The 18,086-nt window shown below is 37.1% G+C and overlaps 1 protein-coding gene across 7 annotated transcripts in view; it reads left to right on the forward strand.

The window, feature by feature from the left end:
- LOC132608866 (kinesin-like protein KIN-6) overlaps positions 1-17,840 on the forward strand; it is a 37,030-nt gene extending 19,190 nt beyond the window's left edge. For 2 of the 7 annotated variants that reach the window (XM_060322639.1, XM_060322638.1), the window contains exons 19-23: positions 5,147-5,331; positions 6,769-6,843; positions 16,871-17,004; positions 17,095-17,173; positions 17,407-17,840. In XM_060322639.1, the coding sequence (XP_060178622.1) occupies positions 5,147-5,331; positions 6,769-6,843; positions 16,871-17,004; positions 17,095-17,173; positions 17,407-17,502 (569 nt within the window). In that variant the 3' untranslated portion in view covers positions 17,503-17,840. Of the gene's footprint in view, positions 1-5,146; positions 5,332-6,768; positions 6,844-16,870; positions 17,005-17,094; positions 17,174-17,406 lie in introns of those variants that run through there. The other 5 variants (XM_060322641.1, XM_060322640.1, XM_060322642.1 and 2 more) reach the window with 5 other exon arrangements.
- The last annotated feature ends 246 nt before the right edge of the window (positions 17,841-18,086 follow it).

The raw sequence follows: 18,086 nt of genomic DNA on the forward strand, positions 1-18,086 counted from the left end.
ATATAGATTTCAACTCTTGAAACGCTTTCTCTTGTGCATCACCCTAAACAAAAGGAACATCCTTTTTAATTAGCTTGGTTAAAGGGGACGCAATGGTGCTAAAACCTTTCACAAATTGCCGGTAGAAACTTGCCAACCCATGGAAACTCCTCATATTGGTTGCATTTTTTTGGGGTAGGCCAAATTCTAATCGAATCCACCTTTTCTTCATCAACCTCCACACCATTCACACTCACAACGAAACCCAAAAATTCCACCTTATCAACGCAAAGGGAACATTTCTTAAGATTAACAAACAACTGCTCACGCAACAAGACATCAAATACTTGCCTCAAGTGGCCCATGTGTTCCTCAATAGATTTGCTACATATAAGAATGTCATCAAAGTAGACAATCACAAATTTATTGATAAAGGGGTTTAAGACATGGTTCATCAACCGCATGAAGGTGCTAGGTGCATTGGTTAGATCGAAGGGTATAACAAGCCACTCATATAGACCAAACTTGGTCTTGAAAGCCGTTTTCCACTCATCACTGGGATTCATTCGAATTTGGTGATAACCACTCCTAAGGTCAATTTTAGAGAACACACTTTGCCCACAAAGTGCATCGAACATGTCATCAAGTCTAGGAATGGAATGTCGATACTTTACTGTTATTTTGTGGACGACTCTACAATCAATGCACATCCTCCAAGTACCATCTTTCTTTGGGACGAGAATCACCGGAATGCCACATGGACTAAGACTCTCCTTGACTAGTCCCTTCTCAAGGAGCTCCTCAACTTGCCTTTGCAACTCTTTAGTTTCCTGCGGATTGCTCCTATAGGTCGGCTTGTTTGGAATTTGAGAACCGAGCACAAAATCAATTTGGTGCTCGATTCCCCTTAATGGAGGTAACCCTTTAGGCATTTCTTACGGGAATAGTTCACGCAAAAGAGAAGTCATGATACTAGGCAAAGTGCTAGTATCTTGGTCAGAATGCAATAAAAGATCCTTGTTGACATGACACACCATGAAGTGCCTCTCATCAACCCCTTTTAAACAATTGCTTGGCTTGGCAACTATGCACATGTTGGACTTCTCAAGTGCCAACACCTTCTCTCGTTGGGCAAGCAAAGCCTCCTTTTCATGCCTCTCCGTTTCCTCCCTTTGAACTCTCTCGCGGAGTTCCTTCATGATTCGATAGTCCTCACTAATTTGGTAGAGGGTCAATGGAGCAATGATATATTTTCGACCCTCCAACACAAATGAGTATTTGTTAGACCTCCCACTATGTTTAACATCCGAAGCAACAGGTGACAAGCGTTCATTGGCACGACGTCACACACTAATTCATCATTATATTTGCCAATGGTAAACTTAATATTGGTTTGGCTTGGTTACCCTCACTTTACCACACTCATTAAACCATTGAAGCTTGTAAGGGCTAGGGTATTTCTTTGTAGGAAACTTCATGTGTTCCACCAAGGTTCGACTCATCGCATTGGTGCAACTTCCACCGTTAATAATCAAGGAGCATACCTTATCTCCGATTTTGCACCTACCATGAAACAAATTCTCTCTTTGATAAAGCTCTTCCCTCACAATTGCACCCATGGCTAGTTGTACTACACAAGCAAAGTCTACGCTTTCATCTATCCTTTCCTCATCATCTCCCTCGGAATCTCCCTCATGCTCACTCTTTTCTCCCTCTTCATCACTAGCAACTCTACCCTCTTTTTCCTCATCGGTACGGTACCCATCATATAAAGCCACAATTGATCTCCTATTGGGGCACTCACTTGCAATATGTCCTTTACCTTGGCATTTGAAGCATTGGATGGTAGAAGGACGAGGAAAAATAATTTTAGTAATGTTACCTCCTTTTGCGTTGTCGTCTACCTTGGCCTTGTAGTCGACTTTGTGTTGAGGTGGTTGAGTTGTGGTCTTGGGCTTTTCCCATGTAGATGAAGATTTCCACTTGTCCTTACTTTTACTCCATGTAGAAAATGAAGTCTTTGCCTTGTACAACTTGTCTTCTTTCAAATCCGCTTCGACCTTGGAAGCATCATGAAAAGCTTCGTCTAGACTTCTATAAGTTTGTAACCTCATTGGCTTGGAGATTTCATAGTTCAAGTTGGCTACAAATCTTATCACGATGTAGTTCAAGTGCTTTTGAATCTTGGACTTCATCCTCAAATTTTCAAACTCATCAAGGTACTCTTCTATGCTCTGACTACCTTGCCTTAGCATATACACCTTCTTTAGAACCCCTTGGTAGTAGTCGGATGTCACATACCTTGCTTTCATGAGCTCAAGCAACTCTTGCCAAGTAGGAATATCATAGATGTGTTGTTGAGCTTTTTCCCGTTTCTTGGACTCCCACTAAGTGGAGGCGTACCCCTCAAATTGGGTGAGTGCATACTTTGCCTTTAAAGCATCAAAAATCTTGTTGGTGAGAAAGATTCTCACTTTGGAGCTTTCATTCAAGGAACTCTTTCGGATCACTACTTTCTTTGAATGTCGGAAGACTCGCTTTGATGGTACTCAAATTCCTCTCATGGTCACCTCAGACCTCATATGCTTGCCATCTACCCCGATCTTCTCGACCTTGCCATCTACCCCTCCTCTTCATAACCTTGGGCTCTCCCATAGCCTCATTGCCGGCATTCTTAAAGCCATTAGCATTAAAGCCATGCCTCCCTTCTTGCCATGGTTCGTCCCACCATCTCTCTTGGATAACCTCTTCCACTTCTTCATTATAAAGGGGGTTTTGGAATTGGTTTTGGTACGGACGGGTCTTGTGGGTGTTATTGGGGGTACATGTGGTACATTTTGTGGGGTTCTTTGAGGTGCTATCTTCTCTTGGGTTTGGCGGTACATTTGGGGGTGTGTTTGGGGATTGGTTAGCCTCACATAGGCTTGGGTGTTAGCATCTCGGGGAGTAGGTTGTTGGTGGGACGGTGCCTTTTGGTTAGGTGAAGGTAGGAGGGCCAGAAGATACATCGCCCATAAATGTCGCGGAGTGAGGGTAGGAGATGTTTCCACATTCTTACCTGCTTCATTACCAACATTAGATTGGGGAGAGAGCCTACTCTACTAGCATGCTCAACTTACCCCACTCTAGACTCCCTGCAGCCCTGTTAGAGCCATGGAATTCACTATGGTCATTGGATCATCCCCTTCGTGGAATTGTTTGCCGGAATTAGAAATCTTACCCGCAAAACTCAACAGACAATGTTAGTAGCAAAGTTCTTCTCGTCACTCGTGTTTACGCTCAATCCCTACCTCACACTAGTGTTCTTTCCAAAGTTGTTAACAAACCTTTGCCCAATCAAATCAGAGGTTATTAAGCCTTAGTGGAGGAATATATTATCTTTGTTAAATGAAAGACGGACGACTCAAAAGCTAACGGAACGAGCCGAAGAACTTTCAACGAAATTAAGCAAACAAAGCTTGAAGAAATTAGCGCGAAAGGAAATCAGACTCAAGAACTAGCCAACAAATAAGCAAAATCGATTACTCATTGTTAATTAGTTGGGAGTAGCAAACATTTGAGGTATAAGAAAGAAGAAATCGAAATTCAAACCGTGGATTTGATGCCCAGATTTTACGGTCCGTAGAAAGTTACCGTAAATCCGGAACAATGTCTCTGAATTTTGGCTTCAATCTACGCTGGCAATTTACGGTCCGTCCTTTTGTGCCGTAAAACCCTTTCGTTTAATTGGTGTTTGGATCCGTCCTTGGTACTTGGGTTTCCAAAATCTGACCTGGGGGACCCACTTAAACCTAGTTTTTGCTTCTTTTGGACCCAAAAACACATATTCTCAACTTTTCACTTGAAATTTTGGATTAAACCTTCTCTGTTTGCTTTCTTCTTCAACAAACCATGAAGAACATTGTTGAACAATTGATGAACACCCAAATTTAGAACTAGGGTCAAACCAACTCCAATTCCCACAAATTTGAGATCTAGGTTCCCCTTTGCTAGGAGAACAAACCCCAATAGAAATTGAACCCAACTAATCACTAATTCTCAATAGCGCAAATGGTTTTCTTCAAAAACTTGAAATCCTTCAATGGTGGTTCAACCCAACCTCAACCAAATTGCTTGAAACTTTGTACCTAGATAAATTTGATGCTTCCGAACTCAAATCTTCACTCAATTTGCTCAAAACACAACACACGATTTTTTTATTTTTTTTTTGGTTGGAATTTTTGAATTTTTCAGATTTTTCAAATTAGATGACCTAGGATTAGGAATTGTAAGAACAAACCTTAGCCTAGGCTCTGATACCAAATGATAACAATGAGGAAATTAAGATAGGGGAAAATTGAGGATGGGGAAAGAGATAAAGCTAGACCCAAATTAGAAGAGAATTATTAGGCAAACTTGGGAATAAGTCCCAAATCCTCCTAACCTATATTCTATCTATTTGAACCTAAACTATTTGAAATTCAAGGCAAGAGAAATTCAATTGAAAATCCACAAGTGAATAACTCTTCAGGGCAATGTTGATTAACAACTTTAGAATCACACTCTACAATCTACTCAATCTAGGGCTAGAACAATGTCAATTCTCAATTCATCAAAAACTTGCTAACCCTCAAAACACTATATATAATGTTGAGGAATTATTACAAACTAGGCCCAAAAGTGATCTTGCAAAGATAGCCTTCATGGAAAAAATCTGCCCTGTGATGCCTTTTATGGGCCGTAAATAATTATACACATACTTCTTGTCGTAAAACTGTCAATTTCCATAGCAGTTTTACGGTGACATATACGGCCCGTAAATATTTTACGGTCCGTATAATGTTCCGTAAATCGGTAACAGAAACTGAAATTCCTCGGCTTGAAATACGGCCATCTTTTACGGTCAGAGGATTTACAGTCCGTCAATCTGTTTGACAGGCCGTAGTTCTGTACCGTTCCTTCCTTCTTCTTCACTCATCCAAGCAATCATCCAAAGGTTGTATATCTTGGCTTGTTGCGAACAGGCCTTGCAATACAAGACTTGGAGTTCCTTAGCTTGGCTCCGAGTTAAGGGTCGTTGTTGAGTTGTGCCACTTGATATCATATCACTTAACTCTTCTTTTTGTCACATCGTCTTTGACATTTGACTCAAGTGCACTAATTACTAATCTTCGTTTTATGTGTGGAGATCCTGTAGTCAGCAATTCTCAAGCGACCTTCATAGACAGAGACGAGAATGGCCTGTTGGAAGAGGACCACACACTTTTTGATTCAGTACCTCCAGAATGTACAGTCAGCTCTGCTAAGTCATTTCTCTCCTTTGAAAATAACAGCTCCTTTGGTGAGGACCAAACACAAAACGAAGAGGACAAGGTCAGTTCAGTTCAGTTATGCTATTAGTCACATGACTCACACCTAATTATAAATTTCTATTTCACAAGTCATTCACACGTTTAATGTCTATTTCACAAGGATACTTGTGCTAATTATCACTCCTGCTTATGTTTAATCTAAAGTGCATTAATTGTAACAACGTAATGTTCTCAAGCTATTATTTATGTTCTTCAAGAATAACAACACATTGAAACTACTTTTGATAATTTTGATGTCTTTGCTCGTAATTTGCTTCCCCTCACCATTATGTGCATGGAAGATATTTTTGATAATTTTCTTCAGCTACATGTATCAGCGAAAAGGTGTTTTGGTTTTGCTGATATTCTTGTCCTCATCAAGTACATTACTTAAAGGATTTGTTATTTAAATGGAATTATGCAACTTACTGATATTTGACACCATATGTTTCTATTTTGCAATCATGTTATTTGTTTCTACTCAATTTTTTTAACTATATTAGGCACTGGAATAGATTACGAACAACCTATCAATGTTTATGTGAAACCAATGTTGTTGCTATTAGCACTTTACGCGAGGCCTTGTTGGTTGTAGTATTTGTTTGTGAAATTTCATAAAATGTAGCTTATCTTTTCCGTGTTTTGCAAGCAGTAATCTTTCCACAAATTACATATGTGAAGTCTTTTCACTATGAACTCGGAATATGGAAAGAATGTTTACTATTCTTTAGTTTTTAGCACTCATGAGCCTCTAATCTTTGTAGTGAGTATTGATTCTAGCATCCCTTTTCCTTTTAGAGTTTATTTACAGGTTGATAAAATATAAATATGTATACGAAAAATAATAATATATCAACAAATATTATATTTTGATTTCATTATTTAAAAAATATATTAACTCTAGTAAAAGTTAAAATGGAACCTATCAAGTTAAAATTTTGTGGATTCATCAAGCGATCTCTCAAGTTACAATAATAATTGAGTTCACAGTCAAATATTTAGTAAATTTTCATACAAATTGAGAATCCGTATCACCAGAAGTAGATTGAGTGTGATTTTATTTCATTCATTTGATAATTGGTAGTTAATAAGAAACTAGGTCGCTTGTGTTTTTTTGGTGGTGGGGTTGGAATTGGAGTGGGTCACTGGGGGTTGTCGGCTTCTAGGGAGTACTATAATGGAAGATTGAATCGTTTAGCTGTTTGAAATTTGAATTATTTCTTTCTAATGTGTTAATAAAGCTGCGTAATTAGTGTTCAAATCTTTGTGGAAAAGGTAAGGCAGAAAAGCTGCTTGACACTGAAAGCATGTTTTCCACGTACACTGTCAAAATGCATTACTCTCGTTTATGTTTCTTTTTTCCTTTTACAACTTTCAGATCTCTTTCCATTTGAAAACTGGTTTCCCTTTCTTTTTGTCGGAAGGGGCTGCTTATTTTGTGGTTATATCAATGTTTCAGGTGAAGTCGGAAGTTTATTCTGGTCATTTAGAAGGGCCTGCGCATGCAAGAAATGAAGAGCTTTTTGACTCCACTGTAAGGCACATGTTTTCCTTTAGTTATTTAAATTGAATTTGCATCTTATTGGTATTTGGCACCCTTTCTTTCTATTTTGCAATCATGTTCTTTCTTACTAGCATTACTCAAATTTTAAACAAAATCACCGGAATAGATTACAGACATCCTACCAATTTTCATGTGAAACCAATGATTTTGCTATTAGTAGTTTAAGCATGGCCTCCTTGTGAACTTCCATTAAAATGTAGCTCATCTTTCCCATGTTCTGTAACGTATTTTCTCTCAAATTTGACATCTTAAAAGTCTTCTCAATATGAATTCGGGATATGGAAAGAAAGTGACTATTCTTTAGTTGTTAGAACTCTCATGAGCCTCTATTATTTGTAGCAATAATTGATTTTGGCATCCTTTTTCTAATTACAAACACGTCGAGAGTCCTGTCTCACCAAAACTTGCAATCGGTTAGTACAGAGAGATGTGTGTACACTGATAATTACTTAAAGATTTTTTTTTTCAAGGCAAGTTGCATTATGCCTTTCCTTAAGGCTAAATTTGGTCCTAAATTGCTTTTGGTGTCATGTATAATTTTGTAAAATGCATCTAAATAAAAAGAAACCCCAAGCCTAAGTACATTAGGTACAAAGTGAGTTGAAATTTTGAGCATCCAATGAGAAGAAAAGTGTCTACCTAGACCCTACAAAAGAAAGTCTTACTGTATCATTGGGTGCAGTAAAAAATCTTTCAGAACTGCAGAGGAAGACGATTGTTGCGTTAGCTAAAAAAAGGACAATTGTTATTAGTCTATCTGTACACTTATTTATTAAATAAACAGAAAAGGGTCAAATATACCCCTGTACTATCAAAAAAGGTTTAAATATATCCCTCGTTATACTTTCGGTCCAAATATACGCTGCCGTTAAGACTTTCGGTCCAAATATACTGATAAAGGAATCAATTTGGGGGAAACACCAAATCAATCACTAAACGCGGAATTAAACGATAACAAGAAATTGGGATGAGAATTGAAGAAGAAAAAGGAATGAGAAATAGAGGATAAAAGCTAGACCCTAATGATAATAAATCTATGGACAAATACATGAAACCTAGACCCTTCCAATTGGATTCAATCAATAGAACTTAAGCTATTTGAAATCAAGGCAAGAGATATTCAAATGAAATTCACAAATGAACAACTCTTCATGAAATCAATGGAAATGAGGTTCAAAACCGACAATGGAATCCACCATTAACTACCCTAAATCCTAAAGGCTATTAAGCCAAACAAACTATCACTCATTTAAAGTATTCAATACATGATTCATCCAAATATTCATAAACTAAGTCATGAAATGAACGAAGTCTACTATTTATACTCCTATGACTAAAGAAGACTAAGTTATTACAAAAATGCCATTAATGAGGCAAGGGCCTTGTTTGGTTGGTAGTCTTCTTTGGGAATTTTGAAAATAGCCCTCATGTGGAAATCTTCATCTTCCAAACACCAATTGTCTTGCAATTGTAGCCCAATTGAATCCTTAGCCCTTGAATTTGGAATCTTGGCCTTGATTTGCATCGTCTAGCCACAAATTGCACTTTTAGCCACTTAGTGTAGAAGTCTCCACAAACTCGTCCCAAGCTATCGTCCAAACGTCCCACGTCCTTCCAAGCATCTTTGTACCCACACTAGTTGGACACAAATCAATCTTACTAGAAGAGTCAATTCGGTCATCTCTAGGATCAACTAGCGGGTGAGCTATTATATCACGTGACAATGTACTAATATGCAAATCACAAGTGTCAACACTAGGTGGACACAAATTGATCTCACAAGAAGAATCAAGATGGTCATCAACAGGATCAACTCCATAAACAAGATTAGTAGTAAAGTTTCTCACGTCACTCGTATTGCACTCAAGCTTACCTTTCAATCCTAAAGCTTCTTCCAAAGTTGTCCAAGAATCGCTTATCGCAAATCAATTCACAAGGTTGCTAATCTTTGTGGAAGAATAGATTCTTGTTAATTGAAAGATGGATGTCTCGATTAAATGAAAGGACTTGAGCCAAGAAGTTTCAACGAGATCAAAACGAGAAAAGCTTGAAAAGAATTGGTACAAAATGAATTTGGACTCAAGAACTAGTTAACAACAAGTAAGATCGATTACTAGTTGTTAATTAGTTAGAAGAATCAAGGAAAAGAAGTTAGGAAAGATACAAACCGTTTTTGACACTTAGAAAGTTTTTCGAAAATGTTCAAAATATCAGGCTTTCCTTGCGCTTCATGGATGGATCGCACAAAAATTAACTCTCTGAAGTTGTGCAACACGCGCCCCGAAAATTTTGCGATTTTGTTTTCTTCCGCGCTGCGGATGAAAAGCACGCCCGTCCACGCGCTTTCCTTTTGCGATGCGGGCCCGATGTGCAGGTTCATGTGATGATTTTCTCTAACTTTGGGCTGGATTTTCTGATGTTTGCAGTTTTGGGCCCACTCAACCTTGGCTCTTTCCTTTTTGGACTTGAAAAAACAACTTTTGACAACTTTGGGAAAATATTTTGGATCAAACTCACCCTTTGGTCATCTTCTTTATCAAGATTTGAATATCTTCAAGAATACCAAGAACATTTAAATTTTCAACCCCTTCAATTTCAACTCCAAGTGACCCCAAATTTCGGATCTAGCCTCCCCTCAACCTAGAGACCAGAGCCCACTCCAAATTGAGACCAATTGAACACCACAAATTGAAGACCCACTTGCTTGTTCTTCAAGTTCTTCAAAAGCTTCAAACTCAACAACGGTGAATGACTCCAAACTCAACCAAATCACTTCAAACTTCGGATCTAGCGTTTTTTGATAGCAACAAACTCAAATTCAACCTCAAATCCAACAACAAAACTACACAGAAGAGATTTTCGAATTTTTTGTAATTTTCGTTTTTTTTTTTGGTTCAACCAAGGATTGAAGAATTGAATAGAACAACTCCTCAACCTTGCTCTGATACCAAATGATAAGGAATCGATTTGGGGGAAACACCAAATCAATCACAAAGACGCGGAATTAAAGGATAACAAGAAATTGGGATAAGAATTGAAAAAGAAAAAGGGATGAGAAATAGAGGATAAAAGCTAGACCCTAATGATAATGAATCTATGGACAAACCTAAGTATATGAAATCCAGACCCTTCTAATTGGATTCAATCAATAGAACCTAAGCTATTTGAAATCAAGGCAAGAGATATTCAAATGAAATTCACAAATGAACAACTCTTCGTGAAATTAATGGAAACGAGGTTCAAAACCGACAATGGAATCCACCAGTATTTATACTTCTATGACTAAAGAAGACTAAGTTATTACAAAAACCATTAATGAGGCAAGGGCCTTGTTTGGTATGTAGTCTTCTTTGGGAATTTTGAAAATAGCCCTCATGTGGAATATTCATCTTCCAAACGCCAATTGTCTTGCAATTGTAACCCAATTGAATCCTTAGCCCTTGAATTTGGAATCTTGGCCTTGATTTTCATCGTCTAGTCACAATTTGCACTTTTAACCCTTTGCACTTTTAGCCACTGGATGTAGAAGTCTCCACAATCTCTTCCCAAGCTATCATCCAAACGTTCCACGTCCTTCCAAGCATCTTTGTGCCATCTAGGATCATATCATATATCCCTCCCATTATAGTTTGACACAGATTTTCCCTTAATCTTAATGGAGGGACACGTGTCAAGCTCAAAATAAAATGACCCACCCCAATTTAAATACCCGATTCCTTTAGAAACCCACCTGTTTAACCCAACCTGGCCCATATTCATCATCCTCCTCTTTTTGGGCTGGAAAGGTTTATAAACGAGGGGTATATTATAAACCTGTTTTGATAGTGCAGGGGTATATTTGACTCTTTTATGTTAAATAAATTGCTTGTAGTAAACGAAGAAATCATGTCTGTTTACAGTAGATATGTCCTTAAATCCAGAAACCATGTTTGTTTATAGTTTCGGTTATTATTAACTACATTAGTTTCGTCTGAATCTAAAAATATTTTTTTGAATATTAACATAAAAATGTTGGCTTAATTTTATGATAAGCCTTTTGACTATATCTGAAAATAAGATGGTGCACTTTATAGTAAACCAGCTTACCATAGAGCATATAGATAATTAGTAATTACTAATTGCAACTTGGTTTCCTTATAATAGCCCATACATACATCAATTATATGATTTCTTGAGGAAGCAAGAGCCACTGTTATAATGTGGCCTAAAATACTGTATGGAAAAGGGCCAAAATTACCCTTGAACTTTGAAAAATAGTTCATCCATACCTTTCGTTATACTTTAGGGCCAATTATACCCTTACCGTTATACTATGGGGTCAATTATACCCTTATGTCTAACGGCTGCCCACGTGGCATCATCCAACCCTTCAAAATTATTTTACCCTCAAATAATTTTTTACCCACCAAAATAACCCAACCCGACCTGAATTATTTTTTTTCCAGCCAAACTAATAAGGAAATTTTTATTAATTTTTTTTTTGCTGGAAACAAGGTGTTTAGAGAAGAAATGAGATTGGGTGAGATTGAGAGAGAAGAAGAATTGATTCTATCATTGAGCAGAAGTTGATATGAATGAGTACAAGCAGGAAGTCCTAAAGCTCCAACTAATGAGCCACTTAACACTAACAATCAAAAACATCTAACTAACTTCCTTTAACTTGATGAGTTAGTCAAGTACATCCACTAACTTCAACACCCTTCCTCAAGCTGATGGTTGAAATATATCTTTCAATCCAGCTTGGACATTAAGTAATCATGCTACAACTATCCAAGACTTGTCAGCAGATCAGCTAGCTGCTCCTTAGTAGAAACATGTTGTGTCTTGATCATTCCTAGCACAATCTTCTCTCTAACAAAGTGACAGTCAATATCAATATGTTCTCTCATGAAATATGAGATTAGCTGCAATCTGAATTGCATCTTTACTATCACAAGATAGATCTATAGGAAGCTGAACATATTTCCCCAATTCTTTGTATAATCCTGTGAGCCAAGTTAATTCTGCAACTGCTGAAGTCATACTCCTGAATTTTGCCTCAGCAAAACTCCTGGCAAAGTCGCCTGTTTCTTTGACTTCCAAATACCCGATTTACAAACGGAGCTCTCTAGCAGAATGCTATCTGTTCTTATAAATATATTACCTTCCGTTACTAAAAAAACACCCAAATAAAAATGTTAAGATATTCTTAATGATATTTTGGCTTCTACCCAGCAGAGTATTCCATAACTGACAGGTGAAAGCATATCCGGACCCGTTGAAAGCCGGCAGTTATGAAAGAAATCTTGGCTAGGTCTTCTTCCCTTGGAGAGGATTATTCTCCTTTCCGAGTTCTCAATATTTTCCTTTTGGCTCTGTTTATTCTAAATCTTTTACTCTGTAGACAGCCACCTGGTCTGAATCACTGGCCAGTGAAGCCTTGATATATCTCACTACTCCCAGTGCAACATCCATGTGAGGTTGTTAGGCTTATGTATGAACTGGCTGATTGTTTGCACTACAAAGGAGATATCAGTCCTGGTCATGGTGAGATACAACAGTCTCCCTACCAGTTTTTGATACTTCCCTACATCCTCAAGTAGCCTGTCTGTAGTTTCAGATGATGTATGATTCACATCAAAGGCTTATTCAGCTGATGTCAGTTTCACATTTGCCTCCAGAGGAGCACCAACAGGTTTAGAACCTTTGAGTTATCAACCAGATATGGAGGACTATTCCATTGTGCATTTTCTGGACTATTTGGCAGGAGAGGAACAAGGCCTGTGCATTTTCTGGTCTTGTTCCCATTACACTGAGTATGTTGGTGGTGTTGTAGTAGTTCCAAAACAAAAATAATAACGCAATTACGCTAAATGAAAAAGTAAAGAAAAATAAAGAAGAAACCGAAAAAAATACGAGCAATTACATGGAATCAAAAGAAGTAAAGGTATGGAAATGAGAAGAAAGGAAATGAAAGAAAAATAATATAAAAAGAAAAATATTTTCAAAATAAAAATATTTCAAAAAGTAAAAATAATAGAAATTAAAATAAAAACAAAAAGTAAAGAAATTTAAAAGTAACCCTGTAATACAGCCAACTCTGTACTCCCACCTTGAGAATTGGAGAGTAATTTCACCCAATTACCTACTAACCAAGTAATTACTTAGCCAAACAAACAAGTCAAACTGTATGATTACACCCAATTGCACGCAAATCCAACTCCCATGTGTAATTACTTTAATGCAATGCCAAATGATGGTGAAACATTAGCATAGTTGATGTAACTAGACTAAGGATAGCAGTAGTTGGCATTACCCTTGGTTCAAAGTAGTCCCTCATCCAGATAAGAGGTTTGGGACCTTTGACAGATCTCCTAGTAGCTTCAAAAACTTAAGGGGAACTAGATGGAGTAGGACTCCTAGTAGCTTCACTGTGTATTGTGACAGATCTCCTATCTTATCTCTACCAGATAAGGATTTCACATGACATCATCAACAGGTGGGACTACATCAGGAGCTTCAACTGAAGCATCATGAATTAATCATCTGTGGTGTGACTGTGATCATGAAGTGGAATCTCCTGAAGTTTGAAGAACATCTGAAAAGTCCAATACAGGAAACAAGGATGAGAAATTTAGGACCCGTTTGGCCATAAGAATTATTCACTTTTTTCCGGAATTTTTTCACTTTTTTCAAAAGTTAGTGTTTGGCCACGAAAAACAAGAAAAACTTTTTTTTTCACAACCAAAACCTTGTTGAAAAAGTACATTTCAGCAAAAAAAAAAAAAAACTATTTGCAAAAACTATGGCCAAACACAACTCCAACTCCAACTCCAAAATTCCAAAAAAAAGTGAAAAAGTTTTTGGTTTCTATGGCCAAACACCTACTTAGTGTTCATATGTTTAATAGGAAACACCTCCTCTCTAAACAACACATTTTTGGTGACTAAAAATTCCTTGGTATGAATGACATACATTTTGTACCCCTTCTGAGTCATAGAGGTACCCAAGGAATACAATAGGTAAGGCTTTGTAGAATGTCCATGAATTACGTCAAAGTGAGCCTTGCCCTTGCAAACAACAGTAGGCAGCCTGTTGATAATGTATACAGTTGTAGCTACACAATCACCCCAAAACTTCAAAGACACTCCTGCTTGATATCTAAGGGCTCTGGCAATATTTAAGTCATGCTTGTGTCTCCTTTCTGCCACTGCCTTTTGCTGTGGAATATATACACAAAAGCTCTGATGATCATCAAAACCTAAAGACTGCAACAACTCAGTCATTAAGGAATTGAAGAACTCACATCCATTATCTGTTCTCAAGAACATCACTGATAAAGAATAATCATTCTTGATCATAAGAAAGAATTGTCTAAGTACTAACAAGTAACAATCACTTCGGCTTTTGAGGGTAAAAGAAAGATCCAGGTATACACCTGGAATGATCATTCATAATGCTAGGAAGTACCTCTTTCCATCACGAGAGTAGGCCCCATTAAAAAATTGCAACAACCTTTGATACTCAAAGTGTTCAACATACTTCGATTCGTCACATCCACATCCTAGGACAAGGCATAAGAGCATCAAACTCTGCCCACGACTCTCTCATCTTAGAAAAATAGCCAGAGACAGCAAAAAGAAAAAAAGAAGGCACAGAGGAAATTCCCTGTGTTGAAGTGGCTATTTCCTTATGCAGATAAAAAGTACGAGATCAATCAACCTTGTCAAATCTCTCTTTTAGACCTGTCCATACTTTGTGAGCACTCGAGGCTAGGGGTGTGCAGTATTTGGTTAAAACCGAAAAAAACCGACTGGACTGAAACTTTTGGTTTTTTAGTTTCGGTTTTCCAGTTGGTTTCGGTTTAATGTTTTCAAAAGTTCGGGCTTCCGTTTAGGTTTTCTGAAAAAATAAGCGACTAAACCCAACCGAACTTGTACATACATATGCTATTTCTGATTCCGTTTGCCTCTCATCGTTGGAACTGTGTTACTTTTGCAAAATGGGCAGTAAGTTTATTAGCATGCCTAACTGTATGTTTTTATATTTTTCAAATCATCATTTAATTTGCAATGACGTCTCACAAAAAAATATGAATTTTATTTTATAGTTGAAAATATTCCTTTTCCAATGCCTATGTGACTTCAGATATGTTGTTTTACTGCATTTTACTGTTCTATAATAAATTAATAGACTCAATAGTAAATTTTATAGTATTACTTTTCAGACAAATGCCCACTTTTCGGTTTTGACTTCTTCAGCTGGGTGTTTTTTGAATCTGAATATGCTATTTCTAATCTCATTTATATATTTTTTCATCTGTTGTTTGAATCGCTTGTCCTAGTTCCTTTTTTCTACTCGTGTCCAAAAGTCTAAAGGTCATGCTCTCTCAAGTTAAAAGGAGTTATTGCAGTAGGAGTTAGAATCATTTATCGGTGGAAATCAATGGTGATTTAATGGGAAGCTTTTTAATTCTGGAAATCAAATGTAATTATCACATATTCAAAAACCCAACATAAAAAGTTCAAACTGAAAAACTTAACCAAAATAAAACTGAGTCAATTTTCAAATAACCGAACAAACCAAATTACTTTCAGTTAGGTTTCGGTTTTCCCTTTTACCGAACCGAACGGAATGCCCACCCCTATTCGAGGCATAGACAATTTCACTAAGTAACTCAGTACTCACAGAATTTGTAATCCATGAAAGCACTATTGCATTACATATCTCCTGCAAATCATGCAGAGAAGCATCAAATTTCTCCTAAGGATATCTACCATGAACAAATCCTAATTTCTTTTTGCCAAGTAAACTAATTAGCATAAAGCTACTCCATGGGGCAATATTTTCAAGTCCAGTAGGCTTAACTGAAATCAAAGAGCTATCTGGACCATCGCATGGTTGAAGAAACAAGGAATGATGCTGATCAATGATCGTAGTGCTGCTATGCCTGCTCTTGCACTCGAGTCATCACTGTTATCACCGATCGCATTTGATGGCTCAAATCGATTTCAATCAGGAGAAATCAGACGAAATCATAGTTGCTCAAAGACGATTCAATTTGACCCACAGGATCTAAAAATTTGAATCGAAGCAACTCTACAAAATCGGAATCAATTATGCATCAGTTCTTGGATTTTCTAGATTTGTTAGGAGGGATGTAAGTCTTCTTCTTTGTCCCGGGATGTTTCCTGTAACGTTCTGTACCATCTTGGTACCTCACTAATGAACTTTTACCTTATAAAAAAATAAATAATATCAATTATGCAGAATGAAGATTTAGAGACGCCTGCTAACAAGCTTGGATCGTACATGCAAGCTCTGATATCATACCATGATAAAGTTGAGAATCTTCATCATGCAAACAAGGAGTTTAGAGAAAAATGAGATTGGGAGAGAAGAACTGATTATATCATAGAGCAGAAGATGAGATGAATGAGTACAGCTAGGCTATTTATACAAGTCCTAAAGCTCCAACCAATCAGCTATTTAGCACTAACAAACTCATCTAATTAACTTCCTCTAACTTAAATTAGTTAGTCAAGTTCAACTGTATGTAACTACTACAACAAACCTAACTGCCTAAGCAGCTAATTCACTAGCTTCAACCCTACTAAAAGCTTATAATTAGATTCGATGCATAATGCTTACTGAACAAAACAAAGATTTTACCCTGGGTTCTTCCCTTTCTACGGTCGTAGCATAAGATGCCAATTATGCATGCCATTGGTTTGAATCTACAATTGTATTCTGAATGTTTGTATTAAAAATGTATATATTCTGAATGCTAATTGCTGTTTGATTTAATTCTATTTATTGCTAGAAGAAAACAATCGTCTGTTTAATGGTCTAGGAATACAACTGTAGATCCTTATATAGTAGAACAAAATAACACAATTCTGTAGTTGATGACTGTTTGATCCCATGATCAACATCATGTGTTTCATCTGACTGTTATGAAGTTTATATCTTCAAAATTCTTCTGAAATAATGTAGGTTCTTATTTTGTGTAATTCAGAAACTATTGGGTCCATCAACAATGTTAATGCCTGAGGAAGTTGTACATGTTGTAGGACATTGTGACAACATTGTGCCTGAAGCAACTAAACATGGTTGCGGCACTAAATTTCAGAATGCAGATAAACCAAAAAGGTCTGTAACGCATTCTGTATTCTTATGCCAGCTCCTAGTAATATTATATGCCTGCTTGCTTATTTCTCTCGATTCTATAATATTATCCAGGAGACTTCTGCCAGCTTCGTCCATCTTATTAAAAGATATAGGCAGCATAAACTTCAAGGACGAGAATCAGAAATCAAAGGTGAATTGCTGGTGTCTACTTTTATCAGTTCTGTTGCAGCCAATGGTGTCATTGCTTTCCTTTTATTGACCATTATCCGTGTCCATTTTTAAACACTTCAACTTATTGGGTCAATGTTTGGTAGGATGCATAAATTCTATGACAGAATCCCTTTCCCTGGGTTTGGGATACTATATCTCTACTTCGAGCTCCTTTTTTATGCAAGCGTCTAACATTTGACATAATTAATGCAGGGAGTCAAAGCAGAAAAGAAAGGAGCTTCTGGTGAAAACAGAACTCAGGGCAGCATTTCACTTCTTCGTTTGCTCAAGGATAATCTTGCTATCTAGTGCAAAATGATAACTGCATTCAAGGTTTCCTCTGCAATTAAGTTCTCAAAATGCCACTCTTATATTTTGGAAAGCTCATGAGCTTTATTGAGAATTGTAACGAACCGAGTTTGAAAAGAACAAGGCCAGGCAAGGAGGTGTATGTAGCTTTTGTTCTTCTGAGTGCCAAGTGATTTTAGATCCTTTTTTGGTCCACGAATATTGTATATTCAACTGTTTAGTCTGGATACAAAGGTTCAAGGAAAGTATGTTCTCCGGTGAAAGTATCTTTTGGATTATTTCTAGTACAGAAAAGGGACAAAAATGCCCTTAGCTTATTGCATTTTGGCTAAAAAACATCCTTCTTCCACTTATTGGACTAAAATTTCCCTCCACATTATTTTGACTTAAAAATGCCCCTAACCTATTGAATTTGGTTCGAAAATATCCTTCTTCCACCCATTGGACCAAAAATCCCCTCAATGCTAAAAAATATATACCCTACTTGGCTTCTTTAGCGTATTCACATTCAGGGTACAATGTTTTCCCTTTTCTGTGCTTCTCTTGTGAAAATCCTACGCTAAATGAATTTGTTAGAAACATAT

Source organism: Lycium barbarum, chromosome 9 (assembly GCF_019175385.1).
Source record: "Lycium barbarum isolate Lr01 chromosome 9, ASM1917538v2, whole genome shotgun sequence".
Taxonomy (NCBI): domain Eukaryota; kingdom Viridiplantae; phylum Streptophyta; class Magnoliopsida; order Solanales; family Solanaceae; genus Lycium; species Lycium barbarum.